The 19,904-nt window shown below is 50.4% G+C and overlaps 2 protein-coding genes across 2 annotated transcripts; both read left to right on the top strand.

The window, feature by feature from the left end:
- Nucleotides 1-3,494: 3,494 nt before the first annotated feature.
- On the top strand, nt 3,495-6,276 carry LOC112870156 (glutathione S-transferase theta-1-like). Its single transcript, XM_025933240.2, has 5 exons — nt 3,495-3,948; nt 4,034-4,121; nt 5,318-5,468; nt 5,750-5,926; nt 6,011-6,276. The coding sequence occupies exons 1-5, from the start codon at nt 3,837-3,839 to the stop codon at nt 6,209-6,211; spliced, it is 729 nt and encodes a 242-aa protein (XP_025789025.1). The 5' UTR covers nt 3,495-3,836; the 3' UTR covers nt 6,212-6,276.
- A 135-nt stretch (nt 6,277-6,411) lies between these two features.
- Nucleotides 6,412-14,653, top strand: LOC112870274 (glutathione S-transferase theta-4-like). Its single transcript, XM_025933407.2, has 5 exons — nt 6,412-7,204; nt 8,574-8,661; nt 11,776-11,926; nt 12,484-12,660; nt 13,838-14,653. The coding sequence occupies exons 1-5, from the start codon at nt 7,093-7,095 to the stop codon at nt 14,033-14,035; spliced, it is 726 nt and encodes a 241-aa protein (XP_025789192.1). The 5' UTR covers nt 6,412-7,092; the 3' UTR covers nt 14,036-14,653.
- Nucleotides 14,654-19,904: the final 5,251 nt, after the last annotated feature.

Here is a 19,904-nt window from a genome sequence, read left to right on the forward strand (position 1 = left end):
TTTCCCCCTGCTACAGCGGGAGGCCACGTGGCTCATGTGGCTGCAGTTCTTAGATGTGACAGTAGATGTCAGTGCCAACCAATAAATGGGGTCCTTAACCTAGGGCTCTGAGCCCCTTTCTCTGGGCCTTGGTGCCCCTGCTTGGTCCAGCCTGTGTCATTTCCAGCCTGAGTCCAGGCTCCCATGTTACATCTGTCCTGCCCTGGGGGCCCCGGGATTGTCTTCCCCCTCAGATCCTGTTCTGATGGCCTCCCTTTCAGAGATCCTTCATACTTGTTTGCTTTCCTGGGCCTTTTCCATCTTTCCCCAGGGGGTTGGGGGTGGAGGCAGCCTGTGCCTTCTAGATCCAAACCAGCTACTTTGTTGTTCAAACAATTGGATGGTTTCTCTTTCAACAGACACTGCAATAAAGTATAAGAAGTAAACGAACAATAAAGTTAATGAAGTTAAACAGTCACTGTGAGTTCAGTGTAGGTGACAGCTATGTCCGGGAGAGAGGCCACAACCGAACTAGCCATGCTGGGCGCCATCGTAGGACGGAGGGGCAGCAGAATCCCCAGGTTGCCTGCCAGGAGGAGAGACAGAAGAGACTCCTGGAAGTGACCTTAAATCCCAAATTGGTCTCGGCAGAGGGAAGGGCCTGAGCTAATGCTGGAAGCAGGAAGGTTGAGTGTGTTTGACTCTCCAGCAGCCGGGTGTGGCCAAGGGCATATGCTGGGAGACCAAGGTCAACGTGGCAAGATGAGCACAGGCTCTTGAGCCACGCTGAGGACTGGGCGTTAGTTCCCAGGAACTGTAATTGCCCAGGTACATAACCAGCAGGGGGGAGGGTGGGGGCATGGCCTGACCGCTGGATGGTGGAGTGGGGTAGAGAGAGCTGGGTGGAGGACAGGATGAAGGGGGTATCTATCAATGGCAGAGACTTCTGCCAAAGGCCTGCAAGTTTTTGAGGGAGGTGGGAATGGCTAGGTACCAGGGTCCTCAAGGCCACTGCCCCCACCCTGCCTGCAAATACCAGACAGCAGCCCCCTGATGCCATCTCACTTGTAGGCCCATGCCCGCATGAATGAGTGCCCGAGCTGGCATGACAACTGTGTCCAGGACACCCCCTGGGCATGCCTGTGTGGACCCAGGTGAGAGGGGTGATGAGGGAGTGTGACAGGCGTGGGCGAGGCCAAGGTGCTGGAGGGTGGGGCTGCCACCCTCCACTCACCTGACTCGTGCTGGTTCTGCTCGTTTGTAGGCAAGTGCCCAGGGAGAAGCTGGGTAGGAACAGGGACAGACAAATTCCTGAGAGGCAGGGCTTTCGTCTCAAGTTCCCAGGTGACGCTGGTTGACTTTATGGTGCTGAAGGAGCTGCTGGTGCAGGCATGAGCTCAGACCAGCCAGGCAGCCTCCCTCCACTGACCCTGCCTAGAGGGCCAGGGGGGCCAAAATCTCTGTTTGACAGATGGTGGGATCCTTCCCTGGCTTTCCTCAGGTCCTGTGGCTGCCCTTGGGGTCAGTGGCATGGCTATCCCTGTCTCCTGTTTTGGAGTCTAGACTCAAAGCCTCAGCACTGACCTGTCCGTGAGCCCTATGACCCATGTGGGGCTTGGCTGTGTTGTGCTGGGAAGAGTGGTCATGGCTGGTGGCATAGCAGGAGTTAATGGAGGCTTTCCTGGGTACAGGGTTGTGCCAGGGCCACAGCCCCATCCTGAAGATCCAGGGGGCAGGTGGTCAATCCCTCCCGGGGGCCCCACCAGAGTTACATCATAGGTCCGCTTAGAAGGCTGGGAGATATAAGAAAGACTCCTCTCTGGTCACCTATCCTTGGCCTTTTGGTTTGTCTGAGTCTCTTTGTTGGATGAGCGAATGAATGAGCAAATGAGTAATGAATGAGTGAATGAGAGTCCCTTGCTGCCCTCCTCCCTATCTCTGTCTCCCCACCTTGCTTCCAGGTTACTCTCTGTCTATTCCTCCCTTCTCTTGCTCCTCCCCTTCACCGTAGGACTGTGACCCCTATCCGATATGGTAAACCCAGTTGGGGTTTTCTGTGCAGGGTTGGGTTACAGGTCCCAGGGTGTTGGACCCAGGGCTCCCTGATGGCTCTGGACATGCCAAGTCTGAGCCCAGCCTCCCATCTATAGACTTGCTAGATGGCTGCTGGCTTTGCTGGGCCTGCCTGGCTTCAATCCCTTCTGCCTGGGCTCCAGGATGGCTGGCTCTGGACAGCCTGGCTCCTGGAGGCTGCCCAGCCCTTGTCCTCCTCCACCGGGGAAGAATCTGAGCCAGCTGTGTTCCTTCTGCAGACAGTCGCTTTCCCGGCCTCTCCTTGGGAATGACAATGCACTTCAGCAGGGGTCAGCCTTGGGCCTGTTCCCAGTCCTTCCTTCCCAGGAACTCCTGCCACAGCCCTAGGACCCTGCCTGATCCAATCAGAGTGGTCAAGGGATACAGGGTCTTCACTGGCTGGGCTGGGCCATGAACTATCCTTAAAACTAAGGGTGGGGTCAGCTCTGCCCGAGCCACATGTCCTGTGAGTATGTGTGTTTGTAAGGGGTGCAATGTGTCCCTAAAAGTCCTGCCTGGCAGACTTCAGTTCCTATGAAAACAGTGGGGAAGGCATTAGAGTTCCCTTGCATGGTCAGTGGCTCTGACCTCCTCAGGTCCCAGAATGGGGCTGGGGGCAGCTTCCTGGGAGACCATGGCTCAGTTCCCAGGGGGCTACTCTGGCTTGCTACCTGCTCCCCGAGTCACCCCACCGGCCAGGGCCAGTGTGGATGCCAGGCCTCAGCTCCCAACCCACCCATGGCTGTTGTCTGGGTTCATGGAGGCCCTGCCCCACAACCTCACCCTCAGTGTCTCAAGACTTGGGTTCTGACAGAAGAGAAGTGCACGGGACAGTCCAAGAGGAAGGCTGAGAGGCAAATGGACAAGGTTGGGGAGTGTGGGGAGAGGGAGCACTGCAGGGCTGAGGGCGCTTGGGAGCATGGGGTCAGATTTGGACTTGAGAAATCCCCTCGGGTGCTGTGTGGACCAGGACAGCGGGCCCTGGGATGGAAGTAGAAGGGCTGGTGAGGGAGCTGGTGAGGCCGGAGGGAACAGGTGTGGGTAAAGCAAGGGAAGACTCCAGGGGGCTGGTCTGAGCCCCAGGGGGTGGGGGGCACCGGAGGAGGACAGTCAAGAGAGAGATGCCTTTACAACGTCAGGATTTCAGGACAGTTACTCAGACTGGAGAGAGGAGAGGCCTGGGCTGGGGGCATGTGAGTATGAGCATGAGCGTGTGTGTGTGTGTGTGTGTGTGTGTGTGTGTGTGTGTGTGACAGAGAGAGAGAGAGAGAGAAGAGAGAGAGAGAGACTCTGTGTGTGGGACTCTGTGTGTGAGTTTGTGTGAGTCTGTGTGTGAGGCACAGGTGCAGTGGGAGGAAAAACATAAAAGGCCTTAAAGACCAATAGTGCGCCTCTGCCAGGGAGACTCCTACTTCGACAGAAAGGTTGTGAAAGCCTCCCCGGCTGCCAGGAAGCAAAGATCAGGGAGTGGCCCAGCCAGAGGGAAGAGGCAGGACCTGGGGGTGTCCAGGGGCTTGTAACACCCAGTGAAGCAGGAGGAGGGCCGGGCTGGGGACCCTGCTTTGAAAAACCAGCGACAAATATTCAACAGCCCACCCTGCCTCCACTCAACCGACAGCCCAGGAGGTGGGGAGGCTTGCCAGGGCGCCGAGCTAGTAGCTCAGAGGAAGTAGGCTTGGGGGAGGGGAACAGACGACTTTGGGTCCCATTTTGGAGGGGCCAAGCAAACCTCCCGGGAAGCAGGCTAGAGTGTTGAGCAGGGGAGGACACTGGGCGGGGCAGGCATGCCGCTGGAGCTGTTTCTGGACCTGTACTCTCCCCCCTGCCGTGCCATTTACATTTTCGCCAAGAAGAATGGCATTCCCTTTGAGTTTCGGCCTGTGGAGCTGGGACGAGGTGAGTCTTGGCTAGGCTGGGCCACATGGGGGGTGGCATCCAGGAGCCAGATCTTGCTGAGCCACCCATCCTCTGCATCCCCCAGGGGAGCACCTGAAGCCTGAATTCTTGAAGGTGAACCCCCTGGGGAAGGTGCCTGCCCTGAGGGATGGAGACTTCCTGTTGGCGGAGAGGTAATGGGGTCCTGGCGCCTGTGGAGGCTTCGAGGTTGGGGGAGGTGGAGAGAGGACGGCAGAAAGCTGATGGTCCCACACTTGGAGATCTTTCCAGACTGCTGTGGTCCCCTCTTCCTCCTTTTAGCTCACCCAGCTTGGGGGCAAGGAGCTGCTTTGGGGCTAAAGCTGGTTGGTAGCTTCAGCATGGAGGGCTGGGCAAAGGTCACTCTGTTAGGCCTGGACAACCTGGACTCTGCTGGGGAAGATCCAAGCTTGAGGTTAGCCCTCCCCGGGAGTCCCGAACCTGGCTTTCAAGTCACAGGAGCCAGGAGCTAGGCAGCCCCAGATTTGCATTGGGCTCTGAATCCCAGTTCCCCATATCCTCGATCTCGGCCGCGGAGGGGCCACAGAACTTCGTGTCCCATGTTTCTCCCCTGTAAAATGGAGTAGTAATATAACCCCTCCCAGGACCTGCCTGAGAATGGAAACTGGGCACCACCTTTTTCTATAAAATGTTTTCTAGTTACCATTACATTTTTATTATTTGATTTGGAAATTGTGTGCCAGGAGCCCAGGGAGGATCAAGAAAGGGGCTCTCCTCGGGGCGCCTGGGTGGCGCAGTGGGTTGAGCGTCCGACTTCAGCCAGGTCACGATCTCGCGGTCCGGGAGTTCGAGCCCCGTGTCGGGCTCTGGGCTGATGGCTCGGAGCCTGGAGCCTGTTTCCGATTCTGTGTCTCCCTCTCTCTCTGCCCCTCCCCCGTTCATGCTCTGTCTCTCTCTGTCCCAAAAATAAAAATAAAAAAACGTTGAAAAAAAGAAAGGGGCTCTCCTCGATCCCCTCCCCCGGACCCTGGCTGCTAGGGAGCACTGGCCTGGGAGGGAACTTGGAGATCCCTTGGGCAGGATGTCCATGGCAGGTCTGCCTCCTTCCTGCTCAGTAGGACCCAGATGCCAGAGAGGTGGGTCTGGAGGCAGAGGGCTGGCTGGGTTAGTAGTCGGGGGAGGGGAGGTGGAAATATGGGTCCACGGGGAGCGCGTGAGGAATGGAGCAGTTTGGTGGAGAAAAGATGGCCCGTGGTGGGGATGTGGGAGTGGGGTTGGCCTCCCCCGGAGGTGGCGTTGGACAGAAATCCAGTCAAATCACCCTGTCTGTGAGAGATGAAGCTGCCTAGCCCTGAGGGGTGGGGGACTCTCTGACACCCCCTGTTTGCAGTGTGGCCATCCTTTTATACTTGAGCCGCAAGTACCAGACGGCGCCATACTGGTATCCACCTGACCTGCAGGCCCGCGCCCGAGTCGACGAGTACCTGGCGTGGCAGCACACGGCCATCCAGCTGCCTGCCACCAACGTCTACCTGTGTAAGGTGAGCCTCCTGCCCTATTATGCAGGCTTGGGCAGCAGTCAGAACCCCCAGTGCTGGAAAGGACCCACGGGCACATATACAGCCCTCTATCCACTGTCCCAGGTAGACATCTGTAATTGATCATGGCATTCTTTCCCGAGTCTAAATGAATCCTCAGAATCCTTCTGAATACAGTGCCCCAGGGGGTATCACTAATGGATGGTGGCCAGGGAGGGGTGGAGAGGTGGTTGAGGATGTTTGGAGGAACCCAGGATAAGCTGCCTCCATTCCCCCTGGCCCAGTCCCTCCTGCCCCACTTCTCGGGGAAGCCTGTGGACACCGTGCGCCTAGACCGGCTGTTGGGGAAGCTGAAACCAGCCCTGCAGCACCTGGATCAGGAGGTCCTGGCGGCCAAACCCTTCCTGGCTACCGAGCAGGTCTCCCTAGCAGATCTGATGGCATTCACGGAGCTGATGCAGGTAAGCTTCTCCTGCCTGTTTGCCCTCTGGGGGCACTCTGGGCACTGGTCTGAGTCCCCTGCTCTGGCTACCCTGTCTCCCCAGCCCACTGCTGTTGGCTGCGACCTCTTCCGAGACTGGCCCCGGCTGGCAGCCTGGCGAGCCCGAGTAGAGGCTGCCCTGGGCCCTGAGCTTGTCCAAGATGCGCACAAGCTTGTGCTACAGCCGCGGGACCCCAGAGACGCCCAGCAGGACCCCCGGCTGGCACAGGAGCTGGTGCATCGGCTGCAGGAGCGGCTCAGTTGAGAGGGATGTGGCCCAGCCCATTCCCCTGCACTCTCCCACCCACAATAAACATGCTGTGTGACGTCTACTTGTCTCCAGCTTCCTCTGCCTTACCAAGTGGGGTCTCCCCGCTTCTGAGCAGAATCTGGAGGGACAAGAGATCTCCCGAGATGATGCAGCCTAGAGGCAGCAGCACTCAGGCCTCTCGTGGGCTTCTAGTTACCTTCCTGAGTTGCCAGCTGCTGAACTCCACTGGCCACTGCCAGTCCCAAGCCAGACCGGAAGTTTCTGGGATTCTCTCCGTGGCACAGCTTCACTGGCTGACCCTAGATACTCCTGTGGCATTGTCCCCGGTGTCCTGACTGCTCCCTAGGATCCTGTTTGTCTTTCTCTCAACACTTTTCTAACCATAGTTCAGGCTAGACTGACCTATGCATACCCCCAATCCTTGCTTCTGAAACCCTCCATGGTTACTTCCTATTGCCCCATCCTCGTTATGGACCCAGCAGAGGCCCTTGGGTCACATTCTACAATAAAGTTCTGGCCCTCACAATTCCCGCATGTAAGTCCTTCTCCGACATGGGCCACGGGCACACACATGTGCCAAGAGGGAGGGGGAAGGGCAGAGTTGCAGGTGGCCCCACCACCTGCCCCTGAGCCAGGGTCCTCTTCCTTGTCTACTCCTGAGTCTCCCGAGAATTCTTGCTGCTATGAGAATTCCGGGCTTCCTGGCCTCATGACAACACCAAGTGAAACAAGAAGTTCCAGAATGCGGGGTCCTAGGCCTGGGTTGGAGAGGGCCGACGGGCACAGAGCCAGGCCCAGGGGCTCAGGCCGCATATAAGCTCAGGTTCAGAGCCTGCTGGCTGTGGCTGGTGGGGGTGCCCGACACGTGTCTCAGCATGGGTCTGGAGCTCTATCTGGACCTGCTGTCAGCATCCTGCCGCGCTGTCTACATCTTTGCTAGGAAGAACAACATCCCCTTTGACTTCCAGTTTGTGGATCTGCTAAAAGGTAGGCACCCCACGCTGCCCGGCATAGGTCTGGCCTTGGCAGGGAGGCAGGACGCAAGGTCAGAGCGTCTCTGAGAAGCGGAGACACAGAGGCGACTCCCCACCTTAAAGTCCAGACTTTCCAAGGGAATCGTAGGCTGTCCGGCCCTGTGACTAATTCTGCCCTGCTATGATGAACAGGCTCTTTTTTTTTTTTTTTTTTTAAGTTTATTTATTTTGAGAGAGACAGAGACAGTGTGAGTGGGGGAGGGGCAGAGAGAGAGTGAGAGAAAGAATCCCAAGCAGGCTCTACACTGCCAGCATGGAGCCCAATGTGGGGCTTGGACCCACAAAACTGTGAGATCATGACCTAAGCTGAAACCCAAGAGCTGGACGCTTAACTGACCGAGCCACCCAGGAGCCCTATGAACAGGCTTTTATAAGATAAAGTGGAAGGAAGAGTGCCAGGCATCCCCTGGTCTCCCATCTAGAGCCCTTGGCTTTTCCTTGCAGTATCTTGTTAGCTGCAGCACATCAGATGAGCTGGCAAAGGTCGCAGAAGTGTGTGGTCATCCAAATCTGAGTCAACACTACCTCTTCAGGCCACACTAATTCTCCCTCCACGTTCACACCTGCTCAGGGTGATACAGGCCTGGGGTGAGGTGCAGAGCACTGGTCTCCAACATTACCCCAAGCATGGAGGAGGTTCTTAAAAGCTCACGTTGCAGAGGCAGAAGCCTCTAGAACATAGAGGAGGAGGCCAGGTGCTCCGAAATGAGGTGTGAATCCAGCCCCAGAAATGTTTTCTGACCAAGGCAACTGGTTGAGGAAGAGTTAAAACTCCCAATAGATCAGGGTGCCTGGCTGGCTCAGTTGCTAGAATTTGTGGACTCTTGATCTCTGGGGCTGGTCATGAGTTCAAGCCCTTGTGCAGCGGAGAGCTTATTTAACAACAAAACAAAACAAAACCCACCACAACAAAACAAGTCTTCTGATAGATTGGTTGTATATGAGAGGCTCCCTTTTGGATTCCAGCTGTGTGCTGGGGCTGGGGCTGAAGGAGTGGGGGTGGGATCCAGGCTTCTAGGGCTGCTGCTGATTCACAGGCTATGGCTTCAGGCCGAGTTGGGAGTGGGAGCTGGAGGCCTCCAACTTCTGTAAGCCAACGGGTTGTCCTGGTCACTGAGCCTGGGATGGGGGCAGGAGTCTTGATCCTAATCCCGATTCTGCCACTGACTTGCCCTTTGACCTGAAGTGAGCCATGGATGGTGTTCCTCTGGGCTTGTTTCTCCTTCTAGAGAAAAAGGGGGAGAAAGGCATGTGCCTCTGGGAGACCTGGGCCTCTCTTTCCTAGAGTCCCAGCACCCTCAGACCTTTCCTACCCCTCCCAGGTCACCACCACAGCAAGGAATACATAAAGATCAACCCCCTGAAGAAGGTACCCAGCCTCAAAGATGGAAAATTTGTCTTATCTGAAAGGTAAGTCTTCCTTGCCCACCCCTGCTCCCATCTGTCTCTGCTCCTCCTGGGACATTCATGTGGAGCCGACCTACTAGTACTTATTTTTTATTTACTGTGAAAAATTTTATATATACACCAAAGTAGAATGAATACTAACTAATGAGGGATATGAAGACCTCCACAGGATACCCATCACACAATTCCAACAGTGGTCCATGTGGGGAGCCCATTTTGCATCACCTGTAACCAACCCACTCTATTCCCCTCTATTCCCCTACCTGCCAGATAAAAGATGAAGGCTCATTTAAAAAAAAAAAAAAAAAAAGCATCACCACAATACTTCGGTGACACCTTATAAAAAATTAACAATAATCCCTGGGGACGCCTGGGTGGCTCAGTCATTGAGCATCTGACTCTTGATTTCTGCTCAGATCCCTGGGTTTTGGGATCGAGCCCTGTGTCCGGCTCTGTGCTGAGTCTGGATCCTGCTTGGGATTCTCTCTCTCTCTCTCTCTCTGCCCGTCCCCTGCTCACGCTCGCTCTCTCTTTAAAAAAAAATAATTAATTAATTTAAAACAACAACAACAATAATCCCTGGATTTCAACCAATACCCTGTTCTATTCAAAAGTCACTGATTATCCCCAAAATATTTTCTTTGTGGCTTGTGCATTTGAATCCAGCTCCAAATAAACTACAAGTATGGCAGCTTGTGGTCTGCCTATATATAGTTCCCTCCATGCCCCACCTTTTGCCTTTGCATTTTTAATATACTTTTTAAAAAATGTTTATTTATTTTTGAGAGAGAGAGAGAGAGCACAAGTAGGGGAGGGGTAGAGAGAGAGCGCAACAGAGGACCCCAAGCAGGCTCCATGCTGACAGCTGATAACTGAGAGCCCAGGGTGGGGCTCAAACCCACAAACCGTGAGAGCATGACCTGAGCCAAAGGCAGATGCTTAACCGACGGAGCCACACAGGTGCCCCTGCCTTTACATTTTTGTTATGGTTGAAGAAACAGAATCCTTTGTCCTGAGGAGTTTCCCATAGTCTAAGTTTTGCTGATCGTGTTCTCATGGTGTCATGTTAACATGGTTTTTCTGTCCCTTCATTTCCTGTAAATTGGTCATTGAAAGTAGAGGTTTGGTGAGATTCAGGGGTTTATTGTTTCTCAGCTTCAGAGGCGGTCTCATGATTGTCAAGTGTATCTTCCAGGTGGACCATAGACCTTGGGTGGCCCCAGTCCTGGATGATTTTCCTAGGGCTGTTGTAAAAAATTACCACTGACTAAATGACTTAGAACAACAGAAATGTATTGCATTCCTAGAGGCTAGACGTCAAAACCCCTGTGAAGGAGCTGGAAAAGCTTCTCTCCCGGGTTCTGGTAGCCTCAGGCTATGTGTCTTTGGGCAGTTCCTTGTTATCTTTGAGCCTCAGTTTCCTCAAATGTAAGCATACTGGGACCCACCTTACAGGGTTATTGTGAGATCAACTGAGATGATTCAGGATTTAGGATTTCCTTTCTTGATGTTTCCCGCCTTCTTAGACACTTGTACCTCTGGGGCCTCCCTCTCAGGCTGCTCCTTCCCTTCTCCCCCCTCCCACCTCTGCTCCCTTTTTACCTGCTGACTCTGTGGTGGGCTGCGGGGGCAAAGGGGGGCAGGCTCCTGCTTCTTGGACTTTGATGTCATATCAGACTCTGACTCAGGACTCTCTGGGACGCCAGATGTTCTAGACACCTCAAACACATGTGTCCATTCTGAGTTCCTCCCTCCCTGCCCTCCACCAGCCAAGAGCAAGACCATTCCCTCCAAATTGTGCCTCCAGTCTGTACCCTCCCTGTATCCCTGTGGCCCCTGTCGTCCTCAGAACCCCTCCACCCAAGTACCAGATCTTGTTCTTTTTTTTTTTTAAGTTTGTTTTGAGAGAGAGAGAGAGAGAGGAGAGAGAACACAGGAGGGGCAGAGAGAGAGGGAGAGGGAATCCCAAGCAGGATCTGCACTGTCAGCACAGAGCCCGACCCAAGGCTTGAACCCACAAACTGTGAGATCATGACCTGAGCCAAAATCAAGAGTCAGATGCTCAACTGACTGAGCCACCCAGGCACCCCTCTTTTTTTTTTTTTAAATTGAGATACAATTGCCATACAACATTATATTAGTTTCAGGTGTACAACATAATGATTCAGTTTATGTATATATTGTGAACTGATGATCACCATGGTAAGTTCTAGTTGACCTCTGTCATCACATATAGTTGTAGATTTTTTTCCCTTATGATAAGAACTTTTAACACCTACTCTCTTAGCAACTATATTTTTTTATTTTTTATTTTCTTTTAATTTTTAAAAATTTTATTGATTTTTGAGAGAGAGAGAGAGAGAGAGCGGAGGAGGTGCAGAGAGAGAGGGAGACACAGAATCTGAAACAGGCTCCAGGCTCTGAGCTGTCAGCACAGAGCCTGACATGGGGCTTGAACTCACGAACCGTGAGATTATGACCTGAGCTGAAGTCTGACACTTAACTGACTGAGCCATCCAGACGCCCCCCCCTTTTTTAAATATATATATTTTAATGTTTGTTTATTTTTGAGAGATAGCACAAGCAAGAGAGGGACAGGGATGGGGGTGTATAGAGGCTCTGAAGTGGACTTTGCACTGTCAGCTGGGATCCTGGGGGCTTGAACTCACGAACTGTGCGATCATGACCTGGGCTGAAGTCAGATACTCAACCAACTGAGGCACCCATGCACCCCTCTTTTATTTATTTATTTATTTATTTATTTATTTATTTATTTATATTTAAATGTTTATTTTTTGAGAGGCAAAGAGAGACAGAGTGTGGCTACCTCTTACCCCTGAATTCCCATACATGTTGTTTTTGGTCTAGACTGCCCTTCCTCATGCCATCCATCAGATCCCATTCACCCTGCTGGTCTCCCTTCGGGCATTCACTGACTGGCGGACTGACTGCCTTTCCTGGCACCCTTTGGGCTCATCCTCCCCACAGAAGAATGTCAGTGCCTAGCACCTGCCTGTGGCTGGAAGCCCCACACTGAGCCCCGGCCACGCTGGGGTGGTGGGTGTAACAATGTTGAGGAAGGCAAGAGCAGTGCCCCCCGACTTTTCCTTTCTGCAGCGTGGCCATCCTTTTCTACCTGTGCCGCAAGTACAGCACACCCTCACACTGGTACCCACCAGACCTGCACACACGTGCCCGCGTGGATGAGTTCATGGCCTGGCAGCACACTGCCATTCAGATGCCCATGAGCAGGATCCTCTGGATCAAGGTGAGTGGGGTCAAGGCCGGGCTGACCACCAGTGAGTTCAAGCAAGTCTCCCTCCCTTCCTGAGCATCATTTCCTCAGCTCCCTCTCCTGCCTGCCTTACAGAGCTGATGGGAGTGTGAAATGAACCATTGGGTATGAAAAAGCCTTATAAAAACAAGGGGAAGGGTACCCAGGAGGGGCTGATATTACTCAAGACTGGATAAGATTCGAGAAATTTCATTCTGAACTAGAAAACATCATAGTCAAAGGGCCCAGAGAGACCACCAGATTTGAAGATGACGACTAGCCAATGTATGTATATGTACCCTTACTTATCTCATGCCTGTGACAGACATCACTAATCAATCACAGGATTCCATCCTGCTAGGATCTCAAAATCCTTCTGGACAATGGCCCCAGGTAACTTCTACCAACCAGAACTGCTAAAAGAGGTGAACTTGCTTTACATCCTTGGTTCTGTCCAACACCTCTCTAGCAGACAAGGATGCTAAAGATTGGAGGGTCAGATGGGACTAGGGTGCAACCTCCTCTTCCCTCCTCTCCCCCACCCCGGCCAGATGCTGATCCCAATGATCACTGGTGAGGAGGTTCCAGATGAGAAGGTGGAGCAGATGCTGGCAGAGGTGAAGAACAGCATGCAGCTCTTTGAGGAGAAGTTTCTGCAGGACAAGATGTTCATTGCCGGGGACCACATCTCACTGGCTGACGTGGTGGCCCTGGTGGAGATGATGCAGGTGTGCAGTGGGGTAGGGACACAGCCTGGGCAGAGGTAGGACTCCTCTGTGACCACTCGGGCCATAGTGTGAATATAGGCTGCTGGAGGGAGAGGGATTCTGGGAGCCAGGTGCCTAGACCTGACCCAGGGGTAACCGGAAGCACAGGAGATTTTGAACCAAGGAGGGTCACGATTATCCATGCTTCACAATGCTTTTTCAGCGTGGGCAGGAGCTGGAAGGCAGGCCTGGGACAGGGAGAAGAACACAACATTTCTCAGTTAGTCAGCCAGGATCCTGGATGCCTCCGCCTCCTGCCGGACCCTCCAGGAAGTGTCCAGAGGCCTCCAAAGTGTCCTTCTGGATGAATGCCTCTTTTCTAGAGCACCAGACATCTAGCTATACAAGGAAGCTCCCTGGTTCTGGGTCGGAGGGGCATCCACACTGCTTTTGGGGGTCCACCTGGGTGTGGGACAGTTATGTGGTTTCTACATGCAGGGGAGGGTGGCTAGTTCTGCCCTAGCTGGTATGCAGGGTGGCCAGTTGAGACCCCGGCCAATGTCTTGAGAGGCCAACGCAATTTCTGGCCGGTATGCAAAATGTCCGCTTTAGTCCATGGTCAGTGTGCAGGGCAGATCAGCACCAGAGAAAAACATTTCAGTTCTTCTGTCTCAGGTGGTGTAGTCCCCTACATTTCAAGCCCTACCCCTTACATTTCACCCACCCCACCCCATTTTGGAGCCCCCAAGCTTTTTGCGTGCATGTTTCTTAGACTACCTGCTGGGTCTCCCATTCCAGGCCCTGCGCCTGATCACAGAGGAAGGTTCAATGTGGAGGAAATTCAATGTGTGAATTCTTCTCACTCTCATCTGAGAATAAGGGATTTCCCTGGTAGAAGGCAGGGCCCATGGGAGGTTTCACACTAAAAAGTAGGAGTCATCTGGGCCAGGAGTCACCTCAGAGAGGGGTTCAGGAACCTTGGAGCAAGACCAGTGGAGAACCTGGAGATTCTGACCTTCCAGCCCCCACCCCATATCTATCACATAGCGTATGACCCCTTGCTCAGGCCTGGGAGTGGGATGGGTCACAGACTCACTCTTTGCAGCGGCAGATAGGGAGACACCCTGAGGCTGTAGGAGGGGAGGTAGGTAGGGCTGGTCCCCTGGCTGACCATCTCTTCCTCTTTGTGTATCTACAGCCCATGGGAGGCAACTATGATGTCTTCCTCAATAGCTCCAAGATTGCTGAGTGGCGCATGAGGGTGGAGCTGGCCATTGGCCCTAGCCTCTTTGGGGAGGCCCATGACCGGCTGATGAGGTTGGCCGAGTGGGACAGTTCAACATTGGATCCAATGGTCAAGGAGAGGATCTGTGAGTTGCTGCAGAAGTTCAAGTAGAAGCAGCCCATCCTGCAGGGCCTGGCTGGCCCAGGCCTTTGAGCTTCTTTCCTTAGGGGAGATGTTGAAAACAATTCCACTTCTTTACCTAATAAAGTACTGTCACAACCACCATGGTTGCTGGGACAGTTGGTGTGAGCATAAGTTCTCGTGTGGGAGAAGGTGGCGGTGATGGGTCCTCCCAGGTTCCAAAAAGAGTTTAAAAGCTAAAGGTTAAATATGATTAAGGGTGCCCTGATGGCTCAGTTGGTAGAGCATGTGACTCTTGATCTTGTAAGGGTTAAATTGTAGTGTAGGGCTCACCTGTAGCCTTAAGAAATAACAGCTTTAACACCATAGACTAAGAGATAACAGCCTTGGCCTATCAATCAAGGGAACAAAAGTTCAAGGAAAATCAACTGGATTAGTGTTTGATTGGAGTGGGGCAGGGCATGTCTGAACTGTTTCCACCCCCATCTGGGAACTATTTCTTTGTTCTGTTCCCAGATGATGATAAGACCATGTGGTCTTTATAAAAACTCTGTACCCCGGCTGTTTGAGACCGCACTTGGGTCAAGAGTGTCGGTCTTGATCGGTTGGCCTTGCCTCTCATTGCAATAAACTTTGTTATGACTGTCATTGGTGCCCATAGTATTCTGTTTCAGGAGTCGTGTGGATGCAACAATCTTAGGGTTGTGAATTCGAGCCCCAAGTTGGGCATAGAGCTTACCTAAAAACAAACAAACAAACAAAAAACTGGATTTAATATAACTTAAAAAATAAACATGATTCAATTGTCAATAATAGTTGATGACTTCAATACCCCACTTTCAATAATGGATAAAACAGTAGGACAGAAAATCATCAAGGAAATAGAGGACTTGAACGATGCTATAAACCAATGGACCTACCAGATATATATACAGAACACTCCACCAACGACCACAGAATACACACTCTTTTTGTTTTTTTTAAGTTTATTTTTTTAGTAATCTCTACGCCCATTGTGGGGCTGGAACTCATGACCTCGAGATCAAGAGTTGCATGCTCTTCCACCTGAGCCAGCCACGTGCCCCAGAACACACATTCTTCTCAAGCACACATGGAATATTCTCCAGGATAGACCATATGTCAGGTCACAAAATAAATCTCCATGAATTTAAACAGATTGAAGTCATATCATGTATATTCTTGGGAACACAATGGAGTGAAATTAGAAAATAATAGGAGAGGCACCTGGATGGCTCAGTCAGTTAAGCATTCAATTCTTGATTTCGGCTCAGGTCATGATCTCATGGCTCGTGAAGTTGAGCCCCACATTGGTTCCTCACCAAGGAGCCTGCTTGGGATTCTCTCTCTCCCTCTCTCTGCTCCTCCCTCCCTCTCTCTTTCCCTCAAAAATAAAGAAAAAATGAACTAAAAATGAACTAAAAAAAGAAAATAACAGAAGGAAAACTAGAAAGTTCACAAATATCTGGAAATTAAACAATACATTCTCTCTTTTGTTTTTTAAAGTAGGCTCCACACCCAGCACAGAAGCCAATGTGGGGCTTGAACTCATGACTCTGAGATCAAGGCCTGAGCTGAGATCAAGAGTTGGACACTTAACTGACTGAGCCACCCAGGCGCCCCAGAGTGTCGGACTCTTGATTTCAGCTCAGGCCATGCTCCCAGGGTCGTGGGATCAAGCCCCAAGTTGGGCTCTTTGCTGAGGCTGGGGATTCTCTCTCTCTCCCTCTGTTTCTCTCCCCTGCCGGTGCTATCTCTCACTCTCAAATAAAAAAAAAATGAAATAAAGTAAACAAAACCCTTTAAAAAGAGAAAAACAAGACAGAAAATCAATGAAACAAAAAAATTGGATTTTTAAAAAAATGTTTATTTTGAGAGAGAGAGAGTGCATGTGCAATTGTGCATGTGTACCCATGTGGGAGAGGGACAGAGAGAGAATCCCAATCTCAGCACAGAGCCCGCCTGGGGCTGGGAACTACCAACCTGAGCCCAAATCAAGATGCTTAACTGACTGAGCCATCCAGGTGTCCCCCAAAATTGGATTAAAAATTTTTTTTAATTTATTTTTGAAAGAGAGAGAGATGGGGCGCCTGGGTGGCGCAGTCGGTTAAGCGTCCGACTTCAGCCAGGTCACGATCTCGCGGTCCGGGAGTTCGAGCCCCGCGTCAGGCTCTGGGCTGATGGCTCGGAGCCTGGAGCCTGTTTCCGATTCTGTGTCTCCCTCTCTCTCTGCCCCTCCCCCGTTCATGCTCTGTCTCTCTCTGTCCCAAAAAATAAATAAACGTTGAAAAAAAAATTAAAAAAAAAAAAAGAAAGAGAGAGAGAGACAGAGCGTGAGCAAGGAAGGGGCAGAGGGAGATGGAAACACAGAATCTGAAGCAGACCTCAAGCTCTGAGCTGTCGCTCAGCCCAATGTGGGGCTCGAACTCACGAACCGTGAGATCATGACATAAGTCGAAGTCGTCTGCTTAACTGACTGAGCCACCCAGGCACCCCCAAAACTGGATTTTTGAAAAGATCAACAAACTTGACAAATCTTCAGCAGCTATGATGAATAAGAAAAATATAAGACTTGAACTACTCAGATGAGGAAAAAAAGTGGGTACATCACTACTCATCTTACACAAGTATAAAGGATTGTAAAGAAAATGCTAGGAACGATTGTATGAGAATAAGTTAGACAACCTGGATGAGATGGGAAAATTCCTAGAACACATTATCCACCAAAATGGACTCAAGAATAGAAAGTCTGAACAAACTTATGGCAAGTAAAGAGATTGAAATAGTAAAAATAATAATAAAAAAAAACCTTCCTACAAAGAAAAGCCTAGGATCAGAAAGTTTCACGGGTGAATTCTATCAAATGCTTAAGGAATTAACACCAAATGGGGCACTTGGCTGGCTCAATCAGTGGAGCATACAACTCTTGAACTTGAAGTTGTGAGATCTGGCCCCATGTTGGGTGTAGAGACTGTTTAAAAATAAAATCTTGGGGCGCCTGGGTGGCGCAGTCGGTTAAGCGTCCGACTTCAGCCAGGTCACGATCTCGCGGTCCGTGAGTTCGAGCCCCGCGTCAGGCTCTGGGCTGATGGCTCAGAGCCTGGAGCCTGTTTCTGATTCTGTGTCTCCCTCTCTCTCTGCCCCTCCCCCGTTCATGCTCTGTCTCTCTCTGTCCCAAAAATAAATAAATGTTGAAAAAAAATTTAAAAAAAAAAAAAAAAATCTTAGGGGCGCCTGGGTGACTCAGTCGGTTAAGCTTCGAACTTGAGATTTCAGCTCAGGTCATGATCTCACGGTTTGTGAGTTCAAGACCCCCACTGGGCTCTGCACTGGCAGTGTGGAGCCTATGTGGGATTTAATCTCTCTCCATCTCTCTGCCCCTCTCCAGTTTGTTCTCTCTCTCTCTCTCTCTCTCAGTGTAAATAAAGAAACTTAAAAAAATAAAATAAAATAAAATCTTAATGGCATAAAAAGAATTAACACTAAGCCTTTACAAACTCTTTCAGAAAATAGAAGAGGAGGAAACATTTCCCACTTGATTCCATTGTTATCAGAGAACCAGTTCCAAATTCATAGTTTGTTGCTTGAGGCTTGAAAATCAATACTTGAGAGACAAATGATGGGGGGGAAAGGAAAGTTTGCTTTATTCAGGAAGCTGGAAACCTGAGAAGATGGTGGATAAATGTTGCTAAGATCATCTTCCTCGTCCAGGTGAAGCCAGAGGGTTTTAATTGGGAAGGCACAGGAAAAGGGAGTGGGGTTACTGGGGGAGATGTAGGTGCCCAGGCGGCTAGTGCTATGTGGACGTGACCCTGAACAGACTTGCTGGCATCACTGGCAGCTATTTTGGGATGTAGTCAATCCTTATCTTTTGGGTAAGTTTGGTCCTTCACTCCTCAAGGCCAGTGGCGTTCAAATCTCAAGGAAATAAGTTCTGCTACAGATCAAGGGATTTAAGTCAGCAGACAAGGAGTGCGTAAGCTTGAAGCAAGTGAACCCTTAAGACTGGGTGGAGTGCTACTACACTATGAAGCCAGGATGACCCCGAGATCCAAACAGGAAAAAGAACATGAGAAAATAAAAAACTATGTCGCAATATTCCTTATAAATGTAGGCATTAAAATTCTCAACAAAATACCAGCAAATCATATCCACAGCATATTAAAAGGATTGTATATCATGAGCAGGAATGCAAAGATGATTCAATATATGAGAATCAATCAGGGCACCTGGGTGACTTGGTTAAGCATCTGACTCTTGATCTCAGCTCAGGTCTTAATCTCAGGGTCTCGAGTTCAAGCCCTGCATTGGGCTTCGTGCTGGGCATGAAGCCTACTTAAAAATAAAACAAAACAAAAAAAATGTGAAAATCAGTCATTATGACACATCATACTAACAAAATAAAGAAAAAAATCACATGATTACCACATGATTATCTTGATAGATGCAGAAAAAAGCATTTGATGAAATCCAACACCCTTTCAGGATCAAATAACCCAACAAATAACGGAAGGGAATTCCCTCAGCCTGATAAAGGGCGTCTATGAAAAACTCATAGCTAACATCATACTTAATGGTGGAGTTCATGAGTTCGAGCCCCGCATCAGGCTCTGTGCTGACAGCTGGGAGCCCGGAGCCTGCTTCAGATTCTGTGTCTCTCTCTGCCCCTCCCTGGCTCGTTCTCTCTCTCTCTCTCTCTCTCTCAAAAATAAATAAAACACAAATAAATAAATAGCCTTTGTCTCTTTTTCTATAGAATCATAAATCCATCAGTCTCTTGTGAGATAGGTTACGTGAGTCAGACCCAAAGAAAAGGATTAATCCTGAATATGGACCAAAGTAGGTTTTGAACCTTCAAGATTGAGGCTGAGCCCTAGACAGGATCCTGCCCAGCTCCTCTGGGGGTGCTGACTGGGGTCAGTGGAAAGTGGGCATTGGGTAACTAACTGTTGCCTCATCTGAGTGTCTAGCTACTTTTTCAAACTTCACCACTGAAATCTGAAGTTCTCATCCTTCCTTAATTTTTTTTTTTTTTTTTTTTTTTTTCCAGTGAGGGGCGCCTGGGTGGCTCAGTCAGTTGAGCGTCTAACTCTTGATTTCGGCTCAGGTCATGATCCCAGGGTCATGGATTGAGCCCCATGTCGCTCCGCGCGGAGTGTGGAGCCTGCTTAAGATTCTCTCTCTCTCTCTCTCTCTCTCTCTCTCTCCCTCTGCTGCTCTCCCCCCACTTGAATGTGCTCTCTCTAAAAAAAATAAAATGAAATAAAATAAAAAAATTAAAAAAACTTTTTTCTCTGTTAAAGATCATTATTACCAACATTTCCTTTCTTTGCAGAAATCTTCCTTACTATGTAGAAAACCTCGTGTTCCTGCAGGTGCATTTTTCAGTTGGACTTGTTTTAAAAGATGACACAGACACCATCTGACCAGCCAGGTGGCAGGCTCTAGGGGGATTCCTGGGTAGCAAGGAATAGGCCTATGATCAAGACTCAGAGGTGTGTCTAGGGGTGGCAACTTGCAAGGGCCCTGGAGGGCTCTAGCCTCCCCACCATTTTCTCTACCTACCTACCTACCTACCTATCTCTTACTGAGATATAATTGACCTATAGCACTGTGGAAGTTTAAGGTGTGCAACATGGTGATTTGATACATTTATATACTGCATATATATATGCATATATATATTACATATTATATATGAACTAACACCTCTATTATGTCACCTAATTATTTCTTTTTTGTGGGGAGAACAATTAAGATCTAGTTTCTCAGCAACTTTGAAATTGTAATACAGTTGTTGACTATATTGTTGACAACTAATGTTGTTGACTAATAGTAATTATGTTGTGATAGATCTCCACAACTTATTTCTCTCCTAGTT

The sequence above is a fragment of the Puma concolor genome, chromosome D3 (genome assembly GCF_028749965.1).
Source record: "Puma concolor isolate L17-30 chromosome D3, mPumCon1.1.hap2, whole genome shotgun sequence".
Lineage (NCBI taxonomy): Eukaryota > Metazoa > Chordata > Mammalia > Carnivora > Felidae > Puma > Puma concolor.